A 19966-nucleotide genomic window follows, 5' to 3' on the forward strand; every position below is an offset into this window, starting at 1 on the left:
AGTGGCGAAGACGTCTGGCGGGCGGAGAAACCAACACCAATTAGGAGCGGAGGAGCTAAGAAGTGGGGGGCGGGGTTGAGGGCGGGACTAGCGGATTTGCGTCACGGATTGGCCCACTTTCCAAGTTGATAGCCTCTTCGAACGCCCCACCCCCCCATCGCTCCGGCCAATTTCCAAAGATCCCGGTCTTCTCTCAAAGTTCCGCCCCTTTTCCCGCAGGCTCCTCCTGTTCAGCTTCAAATCAAGCCCACTCCCAAAAAGAGGCGGCCCCAAAGATACCCAAGCCCCACCTATTGCCAGTAAGCCCCGCCCACTGCACGAATGGCTCCTCCCCATGTCTGAAGGCTCCGCCCTCTTTGCATGATGCCCCGCCCCCTATGGGTCAGATTTTCTCCCCTCCCTAGACCGCGAGAGCCCAGAGGGTGGAAGATCGGGGGAGGGGGGTGTCTCCACCCTGCCCTGGCCCGCTACGTCCATCTGTCCGTCTGTCCACTCCCGCCTCCTCCCACCATCTCCAATCCCCCCACTCTCCGGAGGGCGGGCGGGCAGGCGGGTGCGAGCGGGGGGTGTGCGCCGCTCTCTCGGCAGGGGGCGGGGGAGGCGGCCGCGCGGTGACGCGCGGGGCTGCTGCGGCTGCTCCGCCGGCGGATCATCACTCTCGGGCTGGGATGGACGCGGGGCGGGCGGGCCCTGGCGCGCGGAGCCGGGAGTCCGGGCCTCCCGGCTGCTGAGCGTCCCTCGAAGCCTCCCCTCACCTCCGCCTTCCCTCCTAGGAGCCGCGCTGACCCCCGCCCCGGGGCTCTGGACTCGGCTCCCGCCCTCCTCTGACTCCCCGGACCTCCCCCTCCTGCCCGCCCTCGGGATCGACTAGATCCCTCCCCCTCCCCGAGGATTCCGGCTAGATCCCTGCCCCTGCACCGCGGATCCTGCGCTCCCGGGCCCCGGGCCCCTGGGGATTGCCGTGTACTCCTCCTCCAGCACCCGAGCCTTAGGATCCTCCGCTTGGACCGCCTTCTGGTCCCTCGAAGCCGGCCCACGGAACCAGTGGACCCTCAATCTAGTCCTGTCCCGTTGCCCCCTCTTTGCTGTATCGTCCCTACTGCGGGGTTCCCTATTCTCGGGCTCCCCTAGATCCCATCCCCTAGCTCTCCTTTTCCCGGGGATCGACTGGATCCCGGCCCCGCCCCCCGGGGCTGGGGCGATCCCCCTCCCCCGCCGGGTGAGGCGCTGCGGGCGGGGGCTGGGCCTGCGGGGCCGCGGGGGCTCAGAGGCCGCCGCCCCCTCCCGAAGGCCGTTCGCCCCCAACTCGGAGCCCTGGATGGAGGCATCACGGCCCCAGGGCTGAGCCAGGTAGGACCTAAGCCGGGCCGGTGGAGGGGGCTGTGTGGCGGTCCACTGGGGTCTCCCTCTCCCCATCTCCCTCCCTGCGCCTGGTTTCCCCCAGCCTGCTCTGTCTGCGTGTCTCCGCCTAGGGATGCTCTCGCCGTGTCTCTGCGTCTTGGTCTCTTTGTCTCTGCCTCTCTCCAGTCCATGAATGATCCTTTGAATGGGCCCACAGACCCCGTGTGTTCCCATCTCCCCCTCCCCCTCCTTCTCCCCTTCCCGGCCAAGCCATTTTCACCACTGCAGGAAGCGGGGGCCTGCGGCCTGAGCCCCCGTCCCTCAACTCTCCCCGGCTGGGGGAGTCAGGCCTGGGCAGGAATGGAGAGAGAAGGCAGAGGGATGGGGAGAAGGAGGAGGGAGCAAGATGTGGCAGACAGAGATGGGGAGATAAAATGGGGGAGACAGAGATGGGGAAAGAGGAGAGAGAGAGAGAAGGTTTGAGGGGGGAATTTGGGAAGGTATTTGGAGGAGAGAGAGAGAAAGAAATGAGAAACACCAAGGAGAGAGATACAGAAGAGAAAGATGTAAAAAGACCGAGGGCGAGAGACTGAAGGCAAGAGCTGGAGCAAGCTGGAAGAGGCCCAGGAAAGATGTTCCCAGGGAGCACTACGGAGAGGAGAGAGATGGGGGGGCCTCCAGTGGGAGGGAAGGAGGGAGCGGAGCTGGCTGGCGGGAGGAGGCCAGGGGCCTAGAGTACCCTCAGGAGGAGAGGGTGACTGAGACAGATCTTGTTGTGGGGAGGGGGGAGGGGGCAGCAAGGCCATGGTAGCTGAGCCCAGTCCGGCACAGCAGAAGGAGATCCTGGGGGAATCAGCCTGAGCCACCTCCAGGTGATGGGGGAACAGGAGCCTTAGAGCGCCTGAAAGGCAGGGGGCATGGCTGGGTGTGTGTGGTAAGGATTCCTGTGTCCTCATCTCTGGAATAAATTGACACCTGCAGAGAGCCACCCGTTGGCTGGCGCCTGGCTCGGAAAACTCCGCGTCAGCAAACAGCTCTGGCGGCTGGTGGGGGGGTGCAGGGGGGGCTTGCCAAAATGACCTGGGTGCCTGCCCCTCTGGTCTGATCTTTTCCCTTGCCTGGCCCCTGCTGCCCTGAGCACCCAAGCATCAGAGCAGCAACCTGGGGGGGGGGGCGGCGGGGGCAGCAAGGGGAAGGGTGGGTGAATGGATGGGATGGGATGGGAAGAGAAGAAAGCTAAGAGTTGCCCCCAGGACATGGGTCACCATGACCTGCAAAGATGAAGAGGCGGTGGGGTTCAAGGCTGCTTGAGATTGCTGGAGGGGAATAGTAGGCTCCTGTGACGTCTCAAGCCCACCTCCCCACCCCTCTCCCCACCCAGAAGCCTGGTCACTAAGGCTAGGCTCTGACTGGCCAACAGGGGGCAAGAGGCAGGGCTTTTAGGGTTCTTGGTGCCCCCAATCTGCCCCTCCTCTCAACATATAAACTTCTTCCTTTATGCTAAGGTTGGGGGGAACTCTTGCATCTTGACTCATGCCTCTGCCCTTCCCCTCATGCCCTGAGTGGACCCCCAAACCAAGCCAGCCCCTTTCCATCTTCCTCCAGACCCCCCCCCTCCAGGGTTAAAGCTGCAGCCCGTTGTTGCCGAGGTAACATTGCGGGGCAGCATCCCGTCACCCGGCAACCGGCGGCAGGATCACGAATCTGTACCTGGATTTGCCCCTCCAGCGTCCCCTCCCTACTCTAATCCCAGCCTCAAGGCACCCCAACTTCTGAGGGAAGACATGGAGAGAGCCTGGAGAGATAGGGGTCCCGGGCAGCACATATCCTTAGGGAATGGTGTGCTGAAGAGGGGATAAGGTGCTGGGTTTGTGCAGTCCCAAGAAAATGCCTGAGTCTTGCCTGGGGAGGGGGTTCGGCGCCGTGAAATTACAGCTCAGAAGTAATTAACAGGTGTAAACAAACCTGCCACTTCCTGCTAATTAATGACTTGGTATTTTTATTTCCTCTTCCTTGTCTACTTTGTTCCCTCTCAAGGAGGTGGGAACTGGGACTCCCGAGTCCCTGAGGAGAGGCTGCCTGGGAGGGAAACCTCAGCTGGAAGAGGGCACGCGGGGTCCGGGGAGCTGAGCCTGCTCTTCTCAGGCTGGGTCGTGGACTTTAACCACATCTGGCCCCCACCCCCAGCCTGGGCTCCTGCTGAGGGGAGAAGGGCTGCTGGGTGGGAGTGGGGAGGTGCCAGGGGGCCTGTGGGTGGAAGAAGGGGGCAGCTTGGTCTGAATTCCAAGTCACTAACCACTTGTCTCTTCTGTTTCCCCGTTCCTTTCTGTCTGCCCCATCCAATTTCCCTTCCCCTCTTCCTCCTCTCCTCTGTATTTTTCTGTCTGTCCGTCTGTCTGTATCCTGCCGCCCTGTCCCTCTCGCTCCATCTCCCGCAGGTCGGGCCTGCCTTCACCTTCTCCCACCTCCTTCCCCTTCCCCACCCCGTGCCCCCTCCATGGAGAGGAACAGGCCCCTTCTCTGTCCAGTCTAACCCAGGTCCCTCCCCACCCCCCTCCTCCCTTCTTTCCCCCACCCCCTCCTCCCTCCTGGGGCGAGGGGGGCCTCCCTCCCTCTCCCCCCCCTTCTCTCTCTCTCCGAGGGGGGGGGTCCCGGGGAGGGAGGGGGGGTCCCCCGATCAGCATGTGGCTCCTGGCGCTGTGTCTGGTGGGGCTGGCGGGGGCTCAACGGGGGGGAGGGGGGCCCGGCGGCGGCGCCCAGGGCGGCCCGGGCCTGGGCCTCGGCAGCCTCGGGGAGGAGCGCTTCCCGGTGGTGAACACGGCCTACGGGCGAGTGCGCGGCGTGCGGCGCGAGCTCAACAACGAGATCCTGGGCCCCGTCGTGCAGTTCTTGGGCGTGCCCTACGCCACGCCGCCCCTGGGCGCCCGCCGCTTCCAGCCGCCTGAGGCGCCCGCCTCGTGGCCCGGCGTGCGCAACGCCACCACCCTGCCGCCCGCCTGCCCGCAGAATCTGCACGGGGCGCTGCCCGCCATCATGCTGCCTGTGTGGTTCACCGACAACTTGGAGGCGGCCGCCACCTACGTGCAGAACCAGAGCGAGGACTGCCTGTACCTCAACCTCTACGTGCCCACCGAGGACGGTAAGGGCGGGGGCACGAAGCCGGGCACCCCGTGGACACAGCCCACAAACGCACATGCAAGTCCTCGGGCACTGACACCGCTCTCCGGCTCAGAAATGGGCCTTTGTGGGGGCAGTGAGGGACGGAGTGCCCCTGCAGCCTCTACAGACCCACCCAAGGATTTCAAGGGTGCCCCCAGGCAGTCCCAGGCACACATCCCACAGACAGCTGTCCCAGAAGTTCTTTGTGCCCATAGGGAGCCATGGCAGGAATAGCAGGCACTGGTCTAGGCTCACTGGCTCTCTCCAAGTAGGCACAGTCTGCCAGCTAATCTCAGCCTGGTCACGGAGTGGGAATCCGGCGATCATCCCCTGCTCAGACACCCACTCCCTTGCCCCACCTCCCTGGCCAGACCTGGGCTTGTTCCTGGCAGAATACCCAGGTTAGCTGCATCTCCACCTCAAGGACAACGCAGGCTCTCCCTCTCCCCCTGGCCAGTGAGGGCTGCCTTCCACCTATCACATCATGTCCAGAGCCCCTTGCCTGGGCCGAGTGTATTGACAGTGGTACCAATGCCCTTGTCTTCTCCCCTGACCTCTGTATTTCCCTAAAGGATCAGGGAAGCTCTGGCCGAGGGCCCCTCCACTCAGCATGGCCCACCTATCTTCCCTGGGGCTCTTGAACTTCTGTTCTTAATGAACTCTTGTTCACTACAGGACTGCTCATAGCCTCTGGCATACTCCTGGACAGGTCACCCTCCATCCTCAGCACACCAAGACTAATCAGAACACCTTCCAGAGTCTGAACAGGGTGCAGTAGGTGGATTCCAGCCATCGCAGCAGACCAGCCTCACAAACAGCCCCCCCATGGCTCTTCTGACACCCATCTCACCAAAGCATGATAGCACCTGCATAGAGGCCATCCGCAGCCCCCACACTTCCCACAGGCGGTGTTTCCAGCACCCTTACACATAGGCCTGGTACCCAGGAGCCCCTAATGTACCCGTCCACACCCAGCACCTCCACAGCATGCGTCCAAGTCCCGCAGCAGACTGCAAATCCCAACTACTCGACACTTAAATCATCACCCAACTGACCTATACACTGATCATGGGCTCCAGCACCCCACAATCACAATACCCAATACCTTCACATCACACACGCCCCCACCATGGATCTGAAATTGCATACCCCGTCACCTACACACACCTGTGCTCCCCAGCATCCCTGGATATAGACCATGTGCCCTAAGAACATCCAAATATATACCTTATACCCCAGTAACCCTGCGCCTGTGTGCTCAGCAGTCTCCTCACACAGTCCCGACACCCCCAACACTCCCCAGTCATTATTCCCCCCTCTCCTACCGGGAGATCATCTGCACCGCACCTCAGGTGGTGAGAACACATCCGGCAACCTTGCACCCTACTCACCTAACAAGTACTCCAACACCATGCCCCCCTGTACCCCAAATCCCCCCTGACAATCCCAGAACACCTCAGGCACCCCAACACTTATGTACTCCAACCCACCCATGTCCATCCCAAAACCTCCCAAATGGACCATTCACCCTATAAACGCCATCCAAGCCATACCCCTCTTCATGTAAACCACACCTCCCAAACCCTTACACACAGCTCACACAGCATCATCTACTCTAATCCCATCTGATTTTGAAGCCCCCTGGTTCCCCATAAGCCATTTATCCCAGAACATGCCACATGTTCCCCCGAGTACAACACCCCGCACAGGAGAGCCTTGCCCTCCACACTCCTCTGCCGTCCCAGCACGTGAGCCCTTCACCTCAGTACCTCTAGGCAGATGGCCCATCGCAGCCCTCCTCACTCACAGGCTGTGCACATCCCACGGTCCCCTTATGGGTGCTGTCTTGTCACCCCTCACGTGAAACATTCACCCAGCACTCGCCACCAATGGACTGTCCACCGCAACACCACCACGAAATTGTCCAGCCCTACCCCCACACCACCCTTGCCCATACCTTCTATATTTTTAACCACTGCTTATTGCAGACCTGCTTGGGGCCTGACACATTCAGGTGATCTCACTGAATCTTCACACCAGCTCTGGGAGGAAGAGGTTGACTCAGCGCGCGCGTGCGCGCACGCACACACACACACACACACACACACACACACACACACCTCATAGTCTCATGCACACGCGTGCCCTACTGACTTTGTCCCCACCCCATCCTCTCACAAAGAAGAGGTGCTGTTCCCAGTGGGTCTCCATGCGGCCATCACTGCCACTTAGGAGACACCTTCCAGAGCTTGCCTTGGCCTTGACCTATCCTTCCTGGTGCTAGTCCCCTTGCCGTTGAGGAAAAAAACCAATCAGCCTGGGGAACCCCCAGGCCCTGGGGCTGCAGCTCTGCCCTGACCAATCCTGTAATCTGGAATAAGCCTGGAGCCAGTGTCTGGGCCTTTTCTTCACACTGGGCGAACCTCGTGCTCCTGGTACCTGCTGGCACCTGTGTCAGCCTGGCTCAGGGCACTGTGTTTCTCCTTCCCTGTTTGTGGACTGAACTACCCCCTCAGCTGTTGGGGAAAGGGGGCTTCTTGGCAGTGGAGCAGGGGCAGGGGAGGGGGGGGTGGTGACTCAGGTGGGAAATTCACCATTTTGGGGGGAGGAGAGGAAGCCTGGGTAAGGGACGAGGTTGGGGGGAGCGCGGAGGGTTGAGCTGGAGTGGAGGGCAAGACCTGATGACCCCCTTCCCTGCTTTGCCCACACTGGGGAGCTGGGGTGAGAAGCCAGGCCTGTGAGAGCGGATAGATGAGAAGTGCTGGTGGTGAGGCTGGGTAGCGGGCGGGCAGCCCCGGCTGACCTTCCCATAGCCCCCCAGTGGAGAGCAGAAGGCTTCTGGGACTGAGCTGCAGGGCAGGCTGCTCCCAACCCATCCCGCCTGCTACCCTGCAGAGTGGTCCAGAGGGAAGCAGAGTCCTTTCTGCTGCACTCTCTCCTCCCTACAGCCTTGTGGGGGCGGCAGGCAGGTGCTTCGCTGGCCCTGAAGGGGGCCTTCTGAGAGGTGGCCTGGGTGGCAGGCTGGCCTTGGTCTCCCAGGGGCTCTGGGTGGGCTTCCCCTCCCCTCCCACCCCACCTCTAACACTGTTTCATTTCCAGCAATTAGCAAACACATCGACAAGCCAAAACCTTTCCAGCCAAGTCGATATGTCTTAAGACAGGCCTCAGCCCACTCAGGCACCCCACCCCCCCAAAACCAGCCTTTTCTTTGGGGCATGACTTTTTCCGGGGAGGGGAACAAAATTGGGTTGTAGAAACGTTTTTCTCTTTTCTTGGTTTCTTTTTCTTGCAAACAAAATTTTGCTTTTTTGGCTTATTTTTTCTGCCTCCCCCACCCTCCCCTTTTCTGCTTTCTCTCCTCCCCTCCCCATCCGCCACCTCCCCCCGACCCCCATCTTTCCCCACAAAATTGTCCTTTTTTCTCTGTTTTGTGTTCCCGGTCTTAGGTCCGCTCACAAAAAAACGTGACGAGGCGACGCTCAATCCGCCAGACACAGGTAGATTTAAAAATCCCGCTGCTGCATGTGGTTGCTTATCAGAGAACGTTCATGGCCCTGACCCTCACTAAATGTCCCCACAGCCCCCAAGGCCCCTCAGTCGTTCTCCCCAACTAAAATGAAAAAGAAAAGAAAAGAAAAATTTTTAATAATTGGAAAAAAGAATTATGAAAACTTCAAACAAAATTTGAACAATGTTGGACCCACTAGAAAACCTGCCAGATAAAGTGAACCATGGTGAAAATCAGCTGAAAAATGAAAGGCAATTGGAATGTCAGAAAAAAAAATCAAAAGAATTGGATAAAATGTATTGAATTTGAAAGAAATCTGGACGGTTTTGAAACTTGTGAAATGTAACATTTGAAAGAAAAACTATTTGAAATTGAAGCAAAACAACAGCTCAAAAAAAAAAATTCAAAGTTGGCAAATTGATGACACCACTGAACATCAGAAGCCTGTCGCAATTTCCAAAACCCTGTCAGACACAGAAAACGCAAACATTGGAAGTGAATGAAAGAATCTGAAAATTTTTGAAAACAGGGCCCAATATCTTGAAGTTTCACCACAAAATTTTGAAAAAAAAAAAAAAAAAAATGCAAAGAATTTTTTTTCTTTTTTTCTTTTTTTCCAAAATGGATCTTTTTGTTTTTTCTTTTCTTGTTGAATCTGCCCCGAGAGCTTCTTGCTTTTTGGTTGTTGTTTTTTTCTTTCTTTCTTCTTTCTTGATCCTGTTTTTGTTGTGGGTTTTGAATTCTTGTTGCCCCAGCCCCTCTTCCTGCTCCTTCCCTTTCTGACCCCTCCTCCCCCCGCACTGGGAGAGGGGTGGGGGGAGGATGGGAAAACTGAGGGCACTTAGGACACGGCCTTGGCGGGGAAGGAGATTCCAGCCTAAAAGTGCTGGCAGGTCACTTGAGGTTCAGGAACAAAGGCGAGGAGAGGACAGGACAGGATTTGGGGAGGGCGTAGAAAGGGTGCTGCCTACTGGGCGCTCTGCTGGAAGCAGTCAGAAGCATGGGGGCTGCAGAGGGGGTCTTAAGAGATGGGAAGCAGGAAGCCATCTGTGAGGCCCAGGGGAATATCTTAGTGACCTGCAGGCTGACCTTCTGGCAGGAGGGACATTTCTAGCAGGATAAGGGAGGTGGGCAGAGGCACTGGGGACCAGCTGTGGAGGCCCAGGCCTGGCTTTGGTTTGCTGAGTGTCCTGGTAGCAGGGAGAGCTGGTGTCAAGAAAGAGGAGGGCCTGTGGCCAGGGGTGACCCCAGCCCTAGCACTGTGGCTGAATCGTGGGGAGCTACAGGGGAGGGTACTGTCGCCTCGGGGACCCTGGCAAGCACTCTCAGACTCCCACCTCCTCTGGAATTAGTCACCCTTCAGTCCAATCTGGAGTGATTCAAGAGCCTCAACACGTGGCATTGATCAGGGGCTCCTCTGGGGGCATGGCGGGAAAGAGTCCCAGTGCAGAACCCAGGGCTCAGGCCAGTTTGGGGATGTCCAAGACTAGAGAGCTGCACCCTGGCTTCATTAAGCAGGCTCTTCCTCCTCCTGCCACAGTAATTAGGCTGGGGGTTGCCATGGTGACTAGGGAGGTGACCTAGAAAGGAATTAGGGCGGGGAGGAGACCAAGCCCCAGGGACCCTAGGCCTGGCACCCCATCACCCACAGACCAGGGACCCTAGACCTGGCACCCCATCACCCACAGACCAGGGACCCTAGGCCTGGCACCCCTCATCCACAGACCAGGGACCCTAGGCCTGGTACCCCGTCACCCACAGACCAGGGACCCTAGGCCTGGCACCCCTCACCCACAGACCAGGGTACCATGTGGAGCAGAGGCCCAAGGGCTAAGTTGGAGGAGACGCCAGGACCCTCCCAGCAGCTCCAGCGCCAAATTCTAGCCTCGGGAGTTTGCTCTTCTCAGGGACAGGAAGGAGATGTGTTGGGGGGCGGTGCTCGGGGTTCCTTGGATCCAGCAGATGTCCTAAGGAGGGCCACTTCCCACCCCCAGCCTCTGTGGGGTTTCTTGGAAGGTCTGCATTAGAGGAGTGCCGTGGGGCAGGCTGGCATAGGGTCGGGAGGAACCGTCTGCCAGGGCTAGCTGGGGAGGGAGGAGGGGAATCCGGTCTTGCCCCCCAGGGATGGGAGTGACGTGTCTCCTGAGCTCCGGGCCAGTCCTCAGCAGGCTTGGGAGCTGGGCAGTGCTGCTTCCAGTCTGACTGTGTCCTTGTCCCTGACCCCCTGGCCCACCTGCCCACCCCCTCCCCACACAGATATCCGTGACCCTGGGAAGAAGCCCGTGATGCTGTTTCTCCACGGCGGGTCCTACATGGAGGGCACCGGAAACATGTTCGATGGCTCAGTCCTGGCTGCCTATGGCAACGTCATTGTAGCCACGCTCAACTACCGTCTTGGGGTGCTCGGTGAGGGTGGGCAGCCAACTCTGGGGATGGGGAGAGTCTGGGAGGTGGGCCTCTTGGGCAGGGTTTCTCCACATCCAGTAGAATAGCTTCTGGGCTGGACTGAGCTGCCCAGGAAGGGGGCCGGAGCGCTGTGACATATCCAGGGAGCCCTCTTCTTCTTCCACACCCAGGTTTTCTCAGCACCGGGGACCAGGCAGCAAAAGGCAACTATGGGCTCCTGGACCAGATCCAGGCCCTGCGCTGGCTCAGTGAAAACATCGCCCATTTTGGGGGCGACCCCGAGCGCATCACCATCTTTGGGTCCGGGGCAGGGGCCTCCTGCGTCAACCTTTTGATCCTCTCCCACCATTCAGAAGGTACCAGCAGTGTCCCAGCCTGCCCCACCCTTCCCGACCCTGCCAGCTCCCCTTTCTTCAGGCTGGTACTCACAGCCTGGCCTGAGGTCTGCCTGTCCCACCAGGGCTGTTCCAGAAGGCCATCGCCCAGAGTGGCACTGCCATTTCCAGCTGGTCCGTCAACTACCAGCCGCTCAAATACACGCGGCTGCTGGCAGCCAAAGTGGGCTGTGACCGAGAGGACAGCGCCGAAGCTGTGGAGTGTCTGCGTCGGAAGCCCTCCCGGGAACTGGTGGACCAGGACGTGCAGCCCGCCCGGTATGGGGTGGGAGAGGGCTGGGTCCAGGCCTTCACTCTACTTGCTGGTTCCAAGGAGGCTGAGGTGACCGGTGCCCGTGGGCATCCCATTTGGCAAGGAGAAATGGGCCGGGCACCATGGCTCACGCCTGTAATCCCAGCACTTTGGGAGGCTGAGGCGGGTGGATCGCGAGGTGAAGAGGTTGAGGCCATCTTGGCCAACATGATGAAACCCCGTCTCTACTAGGCCGGGCGCGGTGGCTCACACCTGTAATCTCACCACTTTGGGAGGCCAAGGCGGGTGGATCACCTGAGGTCAGGAGTTCAAGACGAGCCTGGGGAACAGGGTGAAACCCCGTCTCTACTAAAAATACAAAAAACTAGCCGGCCGTGGCAGTGTGCGCCTGTAACCCCAGCTACTCAGGAGGCTGAGACAGGAGAATTGCTTGAACCCAGGAGGAGGAGGTTGCAGTGAGCCGAGATCTCACCTTTGCACTCCATCCTGGGCGACAGAGTGAGACTCCATCTCAATACAAAAAATTAGCTGGGTGATTAGAACACCTTAAGTAGTAAAAAATAAAATACAATACAATAAATTAGCTGGGTGTGGTGGTGTGCCCCTGTCGTCCCAGCTGCTTGGTAGGCTGAGGCAGGAGAATTGCTTGAACCTGGGAGGTGGAGGTTGCAGTGAGCTGAGATCACACCACTGCACTCCAGCCTGGCGACAGAGTGAGACCCCGTCGCAAACAAATGAAAAAACAAACAAACAAAAAGAAAAAAAAGGAGAAATGGGCTTCAGGCCCCCATTAAGTGGCCTTCTCTTGCAAGCCTTCCTTTAGTGGAGGTGCCCAGAAGAGCAGGTGAGCACAGGGTGCCGTGAAGTGCTTTGGGAAGACTTCGGGAGAGGCCAGACCCCTCAAAGGACACACTGGAGGATTTCAAGTTGGGAAAAAGGGTCTTGCAGGTGGAGGGAAGCATCTTTGTGTGGGCTTAGCAGGCCACAGGCTGCAAGGAGGCCATTGAGCAGGTGGTGAGACCCTGACCCCTTCTCCCCAGCTACCACATCGCCTTTGGGCCCGTGGTGGACGGCGACGTGGTCCCCGATGACCCTGAGATCCTCATGCAGCAGGGAGAATTCCTCAACTACGACATGCTCATCGGCGTCAACCAGGGAGAGGGTCTCAAGTTCGTGGAGGACTCTGCAGAGAGCGAGGACGGTGTGTCTGCCAGCGCCTTCGACTTCACTGTGTCCAACTTTGTGGACAACCTGTATGGCTACCCGGAGGGCAAGGATGTGCTTCGGGAGACCATCAAGTTCATGTACACAGACTGGGCTGACCGGGACAATGGCGAGATGCGCCGCAAGACCCTGCTGGCGCTCTTCACCGACCACCAATGGGTGGCACCAGCTGTGGCCACCGCCAAGCTGCACGCTGACTACCAGTCTCCTGTCTACTTTTACACCTTCTACCACCACTGCCAGGCGGAGGGTCGGCCTGAGTGGGCAGATGCAGCACATGGGGACGAACTGCCCTATGTCTTTGGTGTGCCCATGGTGGGTGCCACCGATCTCTTCCCCTGTAACTTTTCCAAGAATGACGTCATGCTCAGTGCTGTGGTCATGACCTACTGGACCAACTTCGCCAAGACTGGGTGAGGGTCAGAGGGGCTGGGCAGGGCCAGGTGGGGTGGGCGGGGCCCTGCCTCCTTCATATGGCTGCCATCCCTTTGTTAAGGCACTCTGGGCTGCCCTCTTGCTCGAGTGAAACTAACCTAGACACCTCTGTGTCAGGCATTGAGTTGAGTGTGGGAGATTCAGCAGCATCAGGCAGAGGGACCCCTATCCTTTCTGGGGAGTGGGGGGCCCACTCAGCAGCTTGGTGTCCATCCCTCCCTCCCTCTTTGCCTGACCCTCCCCCACCGCCCAACCCCCCTAGGGCTCAGCATCTCTGGCTGGCTGCTCAGGTGTGCGTCTGAGTGTGTGCAAAGTTTGTCTCTGTCTGTTTCTTTATTTCCGTCTCTGGAAATCCACGGACAGCTGTCCCCTTCCCTCTGCTCTTTTTGGTGTTTCCTCTTTGCTGTTTCTGGCTGCCGGCTGATTTCAGCCTGGCTATCTCTCTGTCTCTGGCTGTCCCTCTCGTGTCTTTGACTCTGTCTCCGTCTCGTTTAGTCTCAGCTTCTGCTTCTCCCTGGCTATCTCCGTCTGCCCCTGCCCCTCTGCCCGCATTTCTGGCTGTCTTTGGCAGTCCGTCTCCATCCCTATTTGTCTCTCTGACTTTGTCTCTTGCCGTTTTTCTGTCTCTTCATATCCATCTGTGTCTCTCTGCCTTGGTGACTTTTTCTCTGGCTTTCCTGCTCCCCACTCCCCGCCCCCCCCCCGTCTATCTGCCTCCCTGCCCACTACCACCCACCCTTCTTCAGAGCCTTGCCCTCACTCCTCCTTTCCCTGCCCTCCTGTGCCCACAGGGACCCCAACCAACCAGTGCCACAGGATACCAAGTTCATCCACACGAAACCCAATCGCTTTGAGGAGGTGGTGTGGAGCAAATTCAACAGCAAGGAGAAGCAGTATCTGCACATAGGCTTGAAGCCACGAGTGCGTGACAACTACCGCGCCAACAAGGTGGCCTTCTGGCTGGAGCTCGTGCCCCACCTGCACAACCTACACACGGAGCTTTTCACCACCACCACGCGCCTGCCTCCCTACGCCACGCGCTGGCCGCCTCGCCCACCCGCCGGTGCCCCGGGTACACGCCGCCCCCCGCCGCCCGCCACCCTTCCGCCCGAGCCCGAGCCTGAGCCAGGCCCGAGGGCCTACGACCGCTTCCCCGGGGACTCGAGGGACTACTCCACGGAGCTGAGCGTCACCGTGGCCGTGGGTGCCTCCCTCCTCTTCCTCAACATCCTGGCCTTTGCTGCCCTCTACTACAAGCGGGACCGGCGACAGGAGCTGCGCTGCCGGAGGCTTAGCCCACCTGGCGGCTCTGGCTCTGGCGTGCCCGGTGGGGGCCCCTTGCTCCCCACCGCCGGCCGCGAGCTGCCACCAGAGGAGGAGCTGGTGTCCCTGCAGCTGAAGCGGGGTGGTGGCGTCGGGGCGGACCCTGCTGAGGCTCTGCGCCCTGCCTGCCCACCCGACTACACCCTGGCCCTGCGCCGGGCACCGGACGATGTGCCTCTCTTGGCCCCAGGGGCCCTGACCCTGCTGCCCAGTGGCCTGGGGCCACCGCCACCCCCACCGCCTCCGTCCCTTCATCCCTTTGGGCCCTTCCCCCCGCCTCCCCCCACCGCTACCAGCCACAACAACACGCTACCCCACCCCCACTCCACCACTCGGGTATAGGGAGCGGCGTGGGGAGGCCCTCCTCCCCGGCCCCCCCCGGCCCGGCCCCTCCGAAGGCAGGGAGGAGGACTCGGCGACCGGCTTTTCTCCTGGGGAGTCGTCACGTGCCATCCAGCAGCACAAAGGTGGACCTGGGACCCCTCGCTGCGACGTGTGCTTTCCCACGCGGAGAAGCCCAGTCTCCTCTCTGGACCTGGGCCTTTGAACAACTGGGGGGCGTTTTCTCCCCTCCATTGGGACACCCATCTTCGGTGTGTGGCAATGTGGAAGTATTTTCCCAAGTGCAGGTGTGCTTTCTCAAGGGGGTGTGTTTTCCCATGTGCAGGGTGAGGTTTTTTTTTTGCCGCCCTGGACACATGTTGGCCCCCTCAAAGAATTTCTGTGGGGATTTGTACCCCAGAATCCTGTTCCTTCAGGCCTTCTCCCACCTGCTCCCCTCCCTTCCCCTGGAGACCCTGGAAGTGGTATGTTCACATGCAGTGACCCTTGGCCACCAGACCACAGAGGGTGGAGCCCGGGAAGCAGCGAGGAAATCACAGCCCCCCTCGACCCTGCCTCCCCTGTGCCCCACCCTGGTGAAGCATGTTCCCCCGCCCCCCGCCCCTCCTTTTGGCACAAGTCAGATGGAAGCACGTTCTCCAGGGTGGCCCTCCCCTTCCTCAGAGGACGGGCACAGATTTCCTGCCCGGGGGGAGGGAGGAGTCCACGCATCCTGGTGCTGCCTGGAAGCTTCTCTTCCCGTGGCCCAGGAAGCATTTCTGAGTGGAAACGTGTTTGCACGTGGATGTGTGTTTCCCATGCAGGTGGCTCCTCTCTCCCCAGCCCTTCCCTGCCTCCCCCAGGCCCCAGGCCCAGCCCTCAATCCCTCCTCTCATGGCAAGTGAGCACAGACCTCTAGTGGACAGGAGCTGAGGAGGGTGCAAAACCCAGAGGGAGGCCCCGCTCCCTCCCTCGGAGATGAAGAGGTAGGGGAGGGGGCGTGGCATGTGCGGCCCACAGAGGCCATGCACGTCTGAGCAAAGCCCTCAGCCCTCAGGGGGGCAAGAACAGCCTTTTCCTCAGGCCTCGGAGCGCGCTGCTCAGCTGTGCCAAACCGGGTAGGTGGATTTGAGCAGAAAGACCCCCAAAATGTGCCAAGCATTTCCCAGTTCCCGGCAGGGCAGGAGGAACTAGAGGCAAGCAGAATACAGGGTGAGGGATGTGGCGGGTTAGGGGGGTCTCCTCTGTGCCCCTTCTCCTCGCCGCGTCTCCCCCACCCTGCCTCAGTCCCCCGTTCCTCTTCATCTCCGTCTCCCTCTTTGAAGCTGTCCCCCTCTCAGCATCAGACCCGCCTTCTCCTCAGCTGACCCCCCTCCTTCTCTGACCCCCGCCCCCTCCTTGGCTGAAAGAAAGGAGCCTTGAGGGGCCGAGGGGAGGCGGTGGGGAGAAAGATCTCATCGGGCAAATTGGGGAGAATGAGGTCAGCGGTGCTGAGGAACGGGTGGAGGGGGCAGTGGGGACGGAGCTCGGGCAGACCCGAGCGGGAAGAATCTGACATGTGTGAGATGACGCCTTGGAGGGCCTTGGGTTTGAGCCTCTGGGGAAAGAATGACGTCAGGAAGGGACCAGGGGATGCCAGTGGACGAGGGGAGAATCCTCATCTGCTGGCGTTTTCTAGGGTGTTGGTGCCAAACTTGAGTGGGGGTGGGGTGCTGTCTTCCACTGACCCCCAAATCCAGAATCCCTGGTCTTGAGTCCCCAGACCTTCGCCTTATGACTCGTCCCTTCTCCTCCTACCTCCATCCACGGAAAATTAGTTCTTTTCTGATCCTTTCCCCTGCCTGGTCTAGCTCCTGTCCAAACAGCCATGCCCTCCAACTGCTAGAGACCTGGGCCCTGAACCCTGTAGACAGCTGCCCCCAGAATTGGGGCATGGGAGGGGGGCTGGGGGACCCCATGATTCAGCCACGGACTCCAATGCCCAGCTCCTCTCCCCAGAACAATCCTGATAATCCCACGTCCCTACCCCAACCCTTTGCGGCTCTGTACACATTTTTAAACCTGGCAAAAGATGAAGAGAATATTGTAAATATAAAAGTTTAACTGTTGGTTATGGCTCCTCTGTTGTGGGGAGGGCGGTCTCTGAAGAAACGAGCCCCGGGCAAGTGACAGGGGAGGAGGGGTCCTGACCCCCAGCCCTGCTTTTCAGGGACCAGCTCTGAGGCCTGAGAGGGAGGGGGAGTGGGTCAGGGGGTCTAGTTGCCATGGTAACGGGTCTGTTTGGCAAATGAACTGTCTGTGCTGAGACTGGAGCCTGGGGTCGTTCCACAATAGAAGGAGGGACAAGGGCTGATGGGGGCAGATGCCAAACAGGCCAGAGGCCCAGTGGGTTGGTTCAGGCAGCTGGCTCAGCACAGGCCTGTGAGGCGAGAGGTGTGGCCCCTGCCAAGGCCTGGGCTCAGGCGGGAGGGGCCGCCATGGGCCCAGGACTCAGGGTGGCCCCGTGGCACACTGTAAGGGAGTGGCCTGGCCCCATTGTGACCTGCTCACTCCCAGGACCCTCAGGGATAGGCAGGCAGCCAGTGGACACTGTGGGCACAGTGGGCTGGGGGCCTAAGGGCCCTGGTGGCCCTAGGGACCCCATGGCTATGGCAGAGTGGCCGAGGCCCGAGCGGGCCTCATATCATGACTGCAACAGCAACAGCTGCCAGGACCTGGGCAACTCCGTCCTGTTGCTGCTGGGCCTCATCATCTGCATTAACATTGGCATCAATATGGTGACCCTGGTCAGGGTGGGGCCGGGCAGGAAGGAACCGGTGGGATGTGGGGGCCGGGCCTGGTGGCCAGGGCCTGCGTAGGATCACCATGTCTCCCCCATCTAGCTCTGGAGCCGACTCCGTGGGGTCTTACACCAAGCATTCCACGATATCGTTTGTGAGAAAGGTGAGCAGGGCTCGGGGCTGGGCATAGGAGGGGCAGAAACCAGGTGCTCTAGCCTCAGCCCTGAATTAGCCCCTTCCCTTCTTGCTCTTCCCTCTCAGACAGCAGAGCTGTGCAGCTGCTCTCCCTGGGCCCTGCCTCTCTGTCCCTGTCGGAGCTGGCCTCCCCAGTAGTCTCACCTCTCTCCATCCACAGAAGCTCCTAAGTCATCCTCACCGGAAAAGCAGACCCAGCCCTCGGAGAAGCAGAGTTCCCCTGCGGTCCATCTTCGGTGCACCACGGACCCTGTGATGATGACTGTGACCCCACCCCCCGCTCGCCGCCGTCGCCGTCGAGGCTCTCCTGCACGCTGCACTCACCGCCCAGTAACTTGGGCTCCTGACACTGACGATGAGAAGCCCCATCAGTACCCAGCCATCTGCTGCCACCACTGGGATGGCCCCGAGGACTGGGAAGGCTTCCAACCCACTCAGGGGACCTGGCTTCCCTGGAGTCAGGATGCCCCGGAGCCCCCTCCCCAGACCACCCACTTCCAGCCTACCATAGAGGAAAGGCCCCTCAAAACAGACATGAGGTCCGAGCTGGGTCTAAGAGCCTATGTGTATCCTGTGAACCCCCCACCTCCCAGCCCTGAGGCTCCTAGCAACAAGAACAGTGGGGAGGGGGCGGTGCTGGAGGCAGAGGCGGCTCAGTGCCAGCCTGTCCACCCTCCCACCCTGGGCCCAGCAGTCGTCCCTGAATTTTTCCGGCGCCGCTCCTCAGGCCGAATAGTGTATGATGCCCGGGACGTGAGGCGGCGGCTTCGGGAACTGACCCGGGAGGTGGAGGCCCTGTCCCACTGCTACCCAATGCCCTCTGGATCCAGCACTGCTGAGGCGACAAGCAAGAATTGGGTGTACCGTTCCCTGACTGAGAGGTGACTGGAAGAAAATAAAAAGGAGAGAGGAGGTGATCTGTGGTGGTGTTGGAGTGTGGCTGTGCAGAGAATGCTGTTCCTGGCCACAGGGCCCTGAGCCCTGAGGACCCTCATCAGCCTTTCACGCCATAGGCCTGTCCCTGTCCTCAGCCTTTCCCAGGCCCTTCTTGGTTCCAAGGCTCTCATCTGCCTCTACCTTGTTTTTCCTTCTTTCTTTCTTTTTTTTTTTTTTGTATTTTAGTAGACCGGGTTTTGCCATGTTGACCAGGCTGGTCTTAAACTCCTGACCTCGGGTGATCCGCTCACCTTGGCCTCCCAAAGTGCTGGGATAACAGGCGTGAGCCACCACACCTGGCCACGCCACTGGTTTTTATAGAGACCAGGTTTCACCACTTTGTTCAGGCTGGTCTCAAATTCTTCAAGTGATCCGCCTGCCTAAACCTCTGAAAGTGCTGGGATTACAAGTGTGAGCTGCCTCGCCCAGCCTGTTTCTTCCCCCACCCCTGAGACAGGGTCTTGCTCTGCCCGCCAGGCTGGAGTGCAGTGGTGCAATCATGTCTCACTGGAGCCTCAACCTCCCAAGCTTAAGCAATCTTCCCGCCTCAGCCTCCTAAGTAGCTGGGACTACAGGCCCCACCATGCCCACTTAACACCCTGTTTTCTTTAGTGCACAGAGAAGCCCCTAAATTCTATGCCAGGTCCCCAGGCTGTCCTGCACTAGAAGAGAGGCCTCCATCTCCATGGCCCTAGCTCCTCAAAAGGCTAGTGCCTGCCAGAGTCCAAGGTTAGGCTGCAGCCACAGGTGAGGCATGGTTCCCATGTAAGCCCTGGTTTATTTAGGGAGGGATGGCTGAGAGGGTGTCCAGCCCCTCACAGTTCCCCAGTCACCCTGAACCTATTATGCCCTTGAGCAGGATTGAGGCAGAGGATGAAATACTGGGGACCTGCTCAAGGGGTACCTCACTGTAACATCACGGCTCTCTGTGACCTCACTCCTCTGATTAACCCACCACGTCACCTGGGAGGAGACTAAGCTCAAAGAAGCTAAGTGACTTGCTCATGGCTACACAGACACTGAGGATCAAGTTCATGGCCTCAGACGCCCCATCCCATTGCTGCAGAACCAGCCTGGCCCACCAGAATCTACCACCTTCCTCAGTTTGCCATGTGGACTCAGAAACTCAGAAACACAGAAGTTCAGGCCCTGCCCTTCTCCTAGACAATTGGGATCCCCATACATGCACACACACATACCACTTGGGAACAAGCGGCCACGTGCACGAGCCCTGGCTGAGGAAGCTGGACTTCACCTTCCACTGTAGACACATTCCTGGAATGTGAGCAGACAGACCGTTTGCGAATGGCCCTGCTTCTCTCATTCAGCTAATGTTACTGATCACTTTCAACTGAGTCCACTCAGAGGATATATACTGAGCATCTACTATGTGTTTGGAGGCTGGATGGGAAATGCTTACTGGCCTTTATTTCTACTGAGTAGTTCACTGTGTAAACAAATGGCTTGCAGTCTCCAGGGTGCCACTCTCATATATCCCAGTGATGCACCTGTTTGAAGTCAAACACTTTTTGTCATATTAACAATTACATCTATTTTGTGCTTTGTTAATTTCATGTGGTTTTTCTTTCTTTCTTTTTCTTTTTTTTTTTTTTTTTTTTTTTGGAGACGGTCTCTCTCTGGCCCAGGCTGGAGTGCAGTGAGTGGCATGATCTCGGCTCACTGCAACCTC

General features: G+C 59.2%; 2 protein-coding genes across 4 annotated transcripts; both read left to right on the forward strand.

The window, feature by feature from the left end:
* The first annotated feature begins 390 nt into the window (after nucleotides 1–390).
* On the forward strand, nucleotides 391–16473 carry NLGN2 (neuroligin 2). 3 transcript variants are annotated; one of them, XM_039476660.2, is made up of 8 exons: nucleotides 392–1350; nucleotides 3780–4480; nucleotides 7947–7997; nucleotides 10265–10414; nucleotides 10585–10770; nucleotides 10875–11067; nucleotides 12103–12699; nucleotides 13513–16473. In XM_039476660.2, the coding sequence occupies exons 2-8, from the start codon at nucleotides 4024–4026 to the stop codon at nucleotides 14384–14386; spliced, it is 2508 nt and encodes an 835-aa protein (XP_039332594.1). In that variant the 5' UTR covers nucleotides 392–1350; nucleotides 3780–4023; the 3' UTR covers nucleotides 14387–16473. The 3 variants fall into 3 exon arrangements, with proteins under 3 accessions (XP_074244232.1, XP_039332594.1, XP_074244233.1); XM_074388132.1 differs by having other exon boundaries at nucleotides 397–1350; nucleotides 4348–4480; XM_074388131.1 differs by lacking the exon at nucleotides 7947–7997 and having other exon boundaries at nucleotides 391–1350.
* A 65-nt stretch (nucleotides 16474–16538) lies between these two features.
* Nucleotides 16539–18306, forward strand: SPEM1 (spermatid maturation 1). Its single transcript, XM_003929172.4, has 3 exons — nucleotides 16539–17151; nucleotides 17248–17308; nucleotides 17501–18306. The coding sequence occupies exons 1-3, from the start codon at nucleotides 16843–16845 to the stop codon at nucleotides 18223–18225; spliced, it is 1095 nt and encodes a 364-aa protein (XP_003929221.2). The 5' UTR covers nucleotides 16539–16842; the 3' UTR covers nucleotides 18226–18306.
* The last annotated feature ends 1660 nt before the right edge of the window (nucleotides 18307–19966 follow it).

This window comes from Saimiri boliviensis, chromosome 17 (assembly GCF_048565385.1).
Source record: "Saimiri boliviensis isolate mSaiBol1 chromosome 17, mSaiBol1.pri, whole genome shotgun sequence".
Taxonomy (NCBI): Eukaryota; Metazoa; Chordata; class Mammalia; order Primates; family Cebidae; genus Saimiri; species Saimiri boliviensis.

Bases quoted from the DNA above. Each gene is read 5' to 3' on its own strand.
- NLGN2 (XM_039476660.2), top strand. From the start codon at position 4,024: ATGTGGCTCCTGGCGCTGTGTCTGGTGGGGCTGGCGGGGGCTCAACGG. The intron at 10,415-10,584 runs GTGAGGGTGGGC...TTCCACACCCAG, and splicing joins CTACCGTCTTGGGGTGCTCG to GTTTTCTCAGCACCGGGGAC. The intron at 10,771-10,874 runs GTACCAGCAGTG...CTGTCCCACCAG, and splicing joins CCTCTCCCACCATTCAGAAG to GGCTGTTCCAGAAGGCCATC.
- SPEM1 (XM_003929172.4), top strand. From the start codon at position 16,843: ATGGGCCCAGGACTCAGGGTGGCCCCGTGGCACACTGTAAGGGAGTGG. The intron at 17,152-17,247 runs GTCAGGGTGGGG...TCCCCCATCTAG, and splicing joins GCATCAATATGGTGACCCTG to CTCTGGAGCCGACTCCGTGG. The intron at 17,309-17,500 runs GTGAGCAGGGCT...CTCCATCCACAG, and splicing joins CGATATCGTTTGTGAGAAAG to AAGCTCCTAAGTCATCCTCA.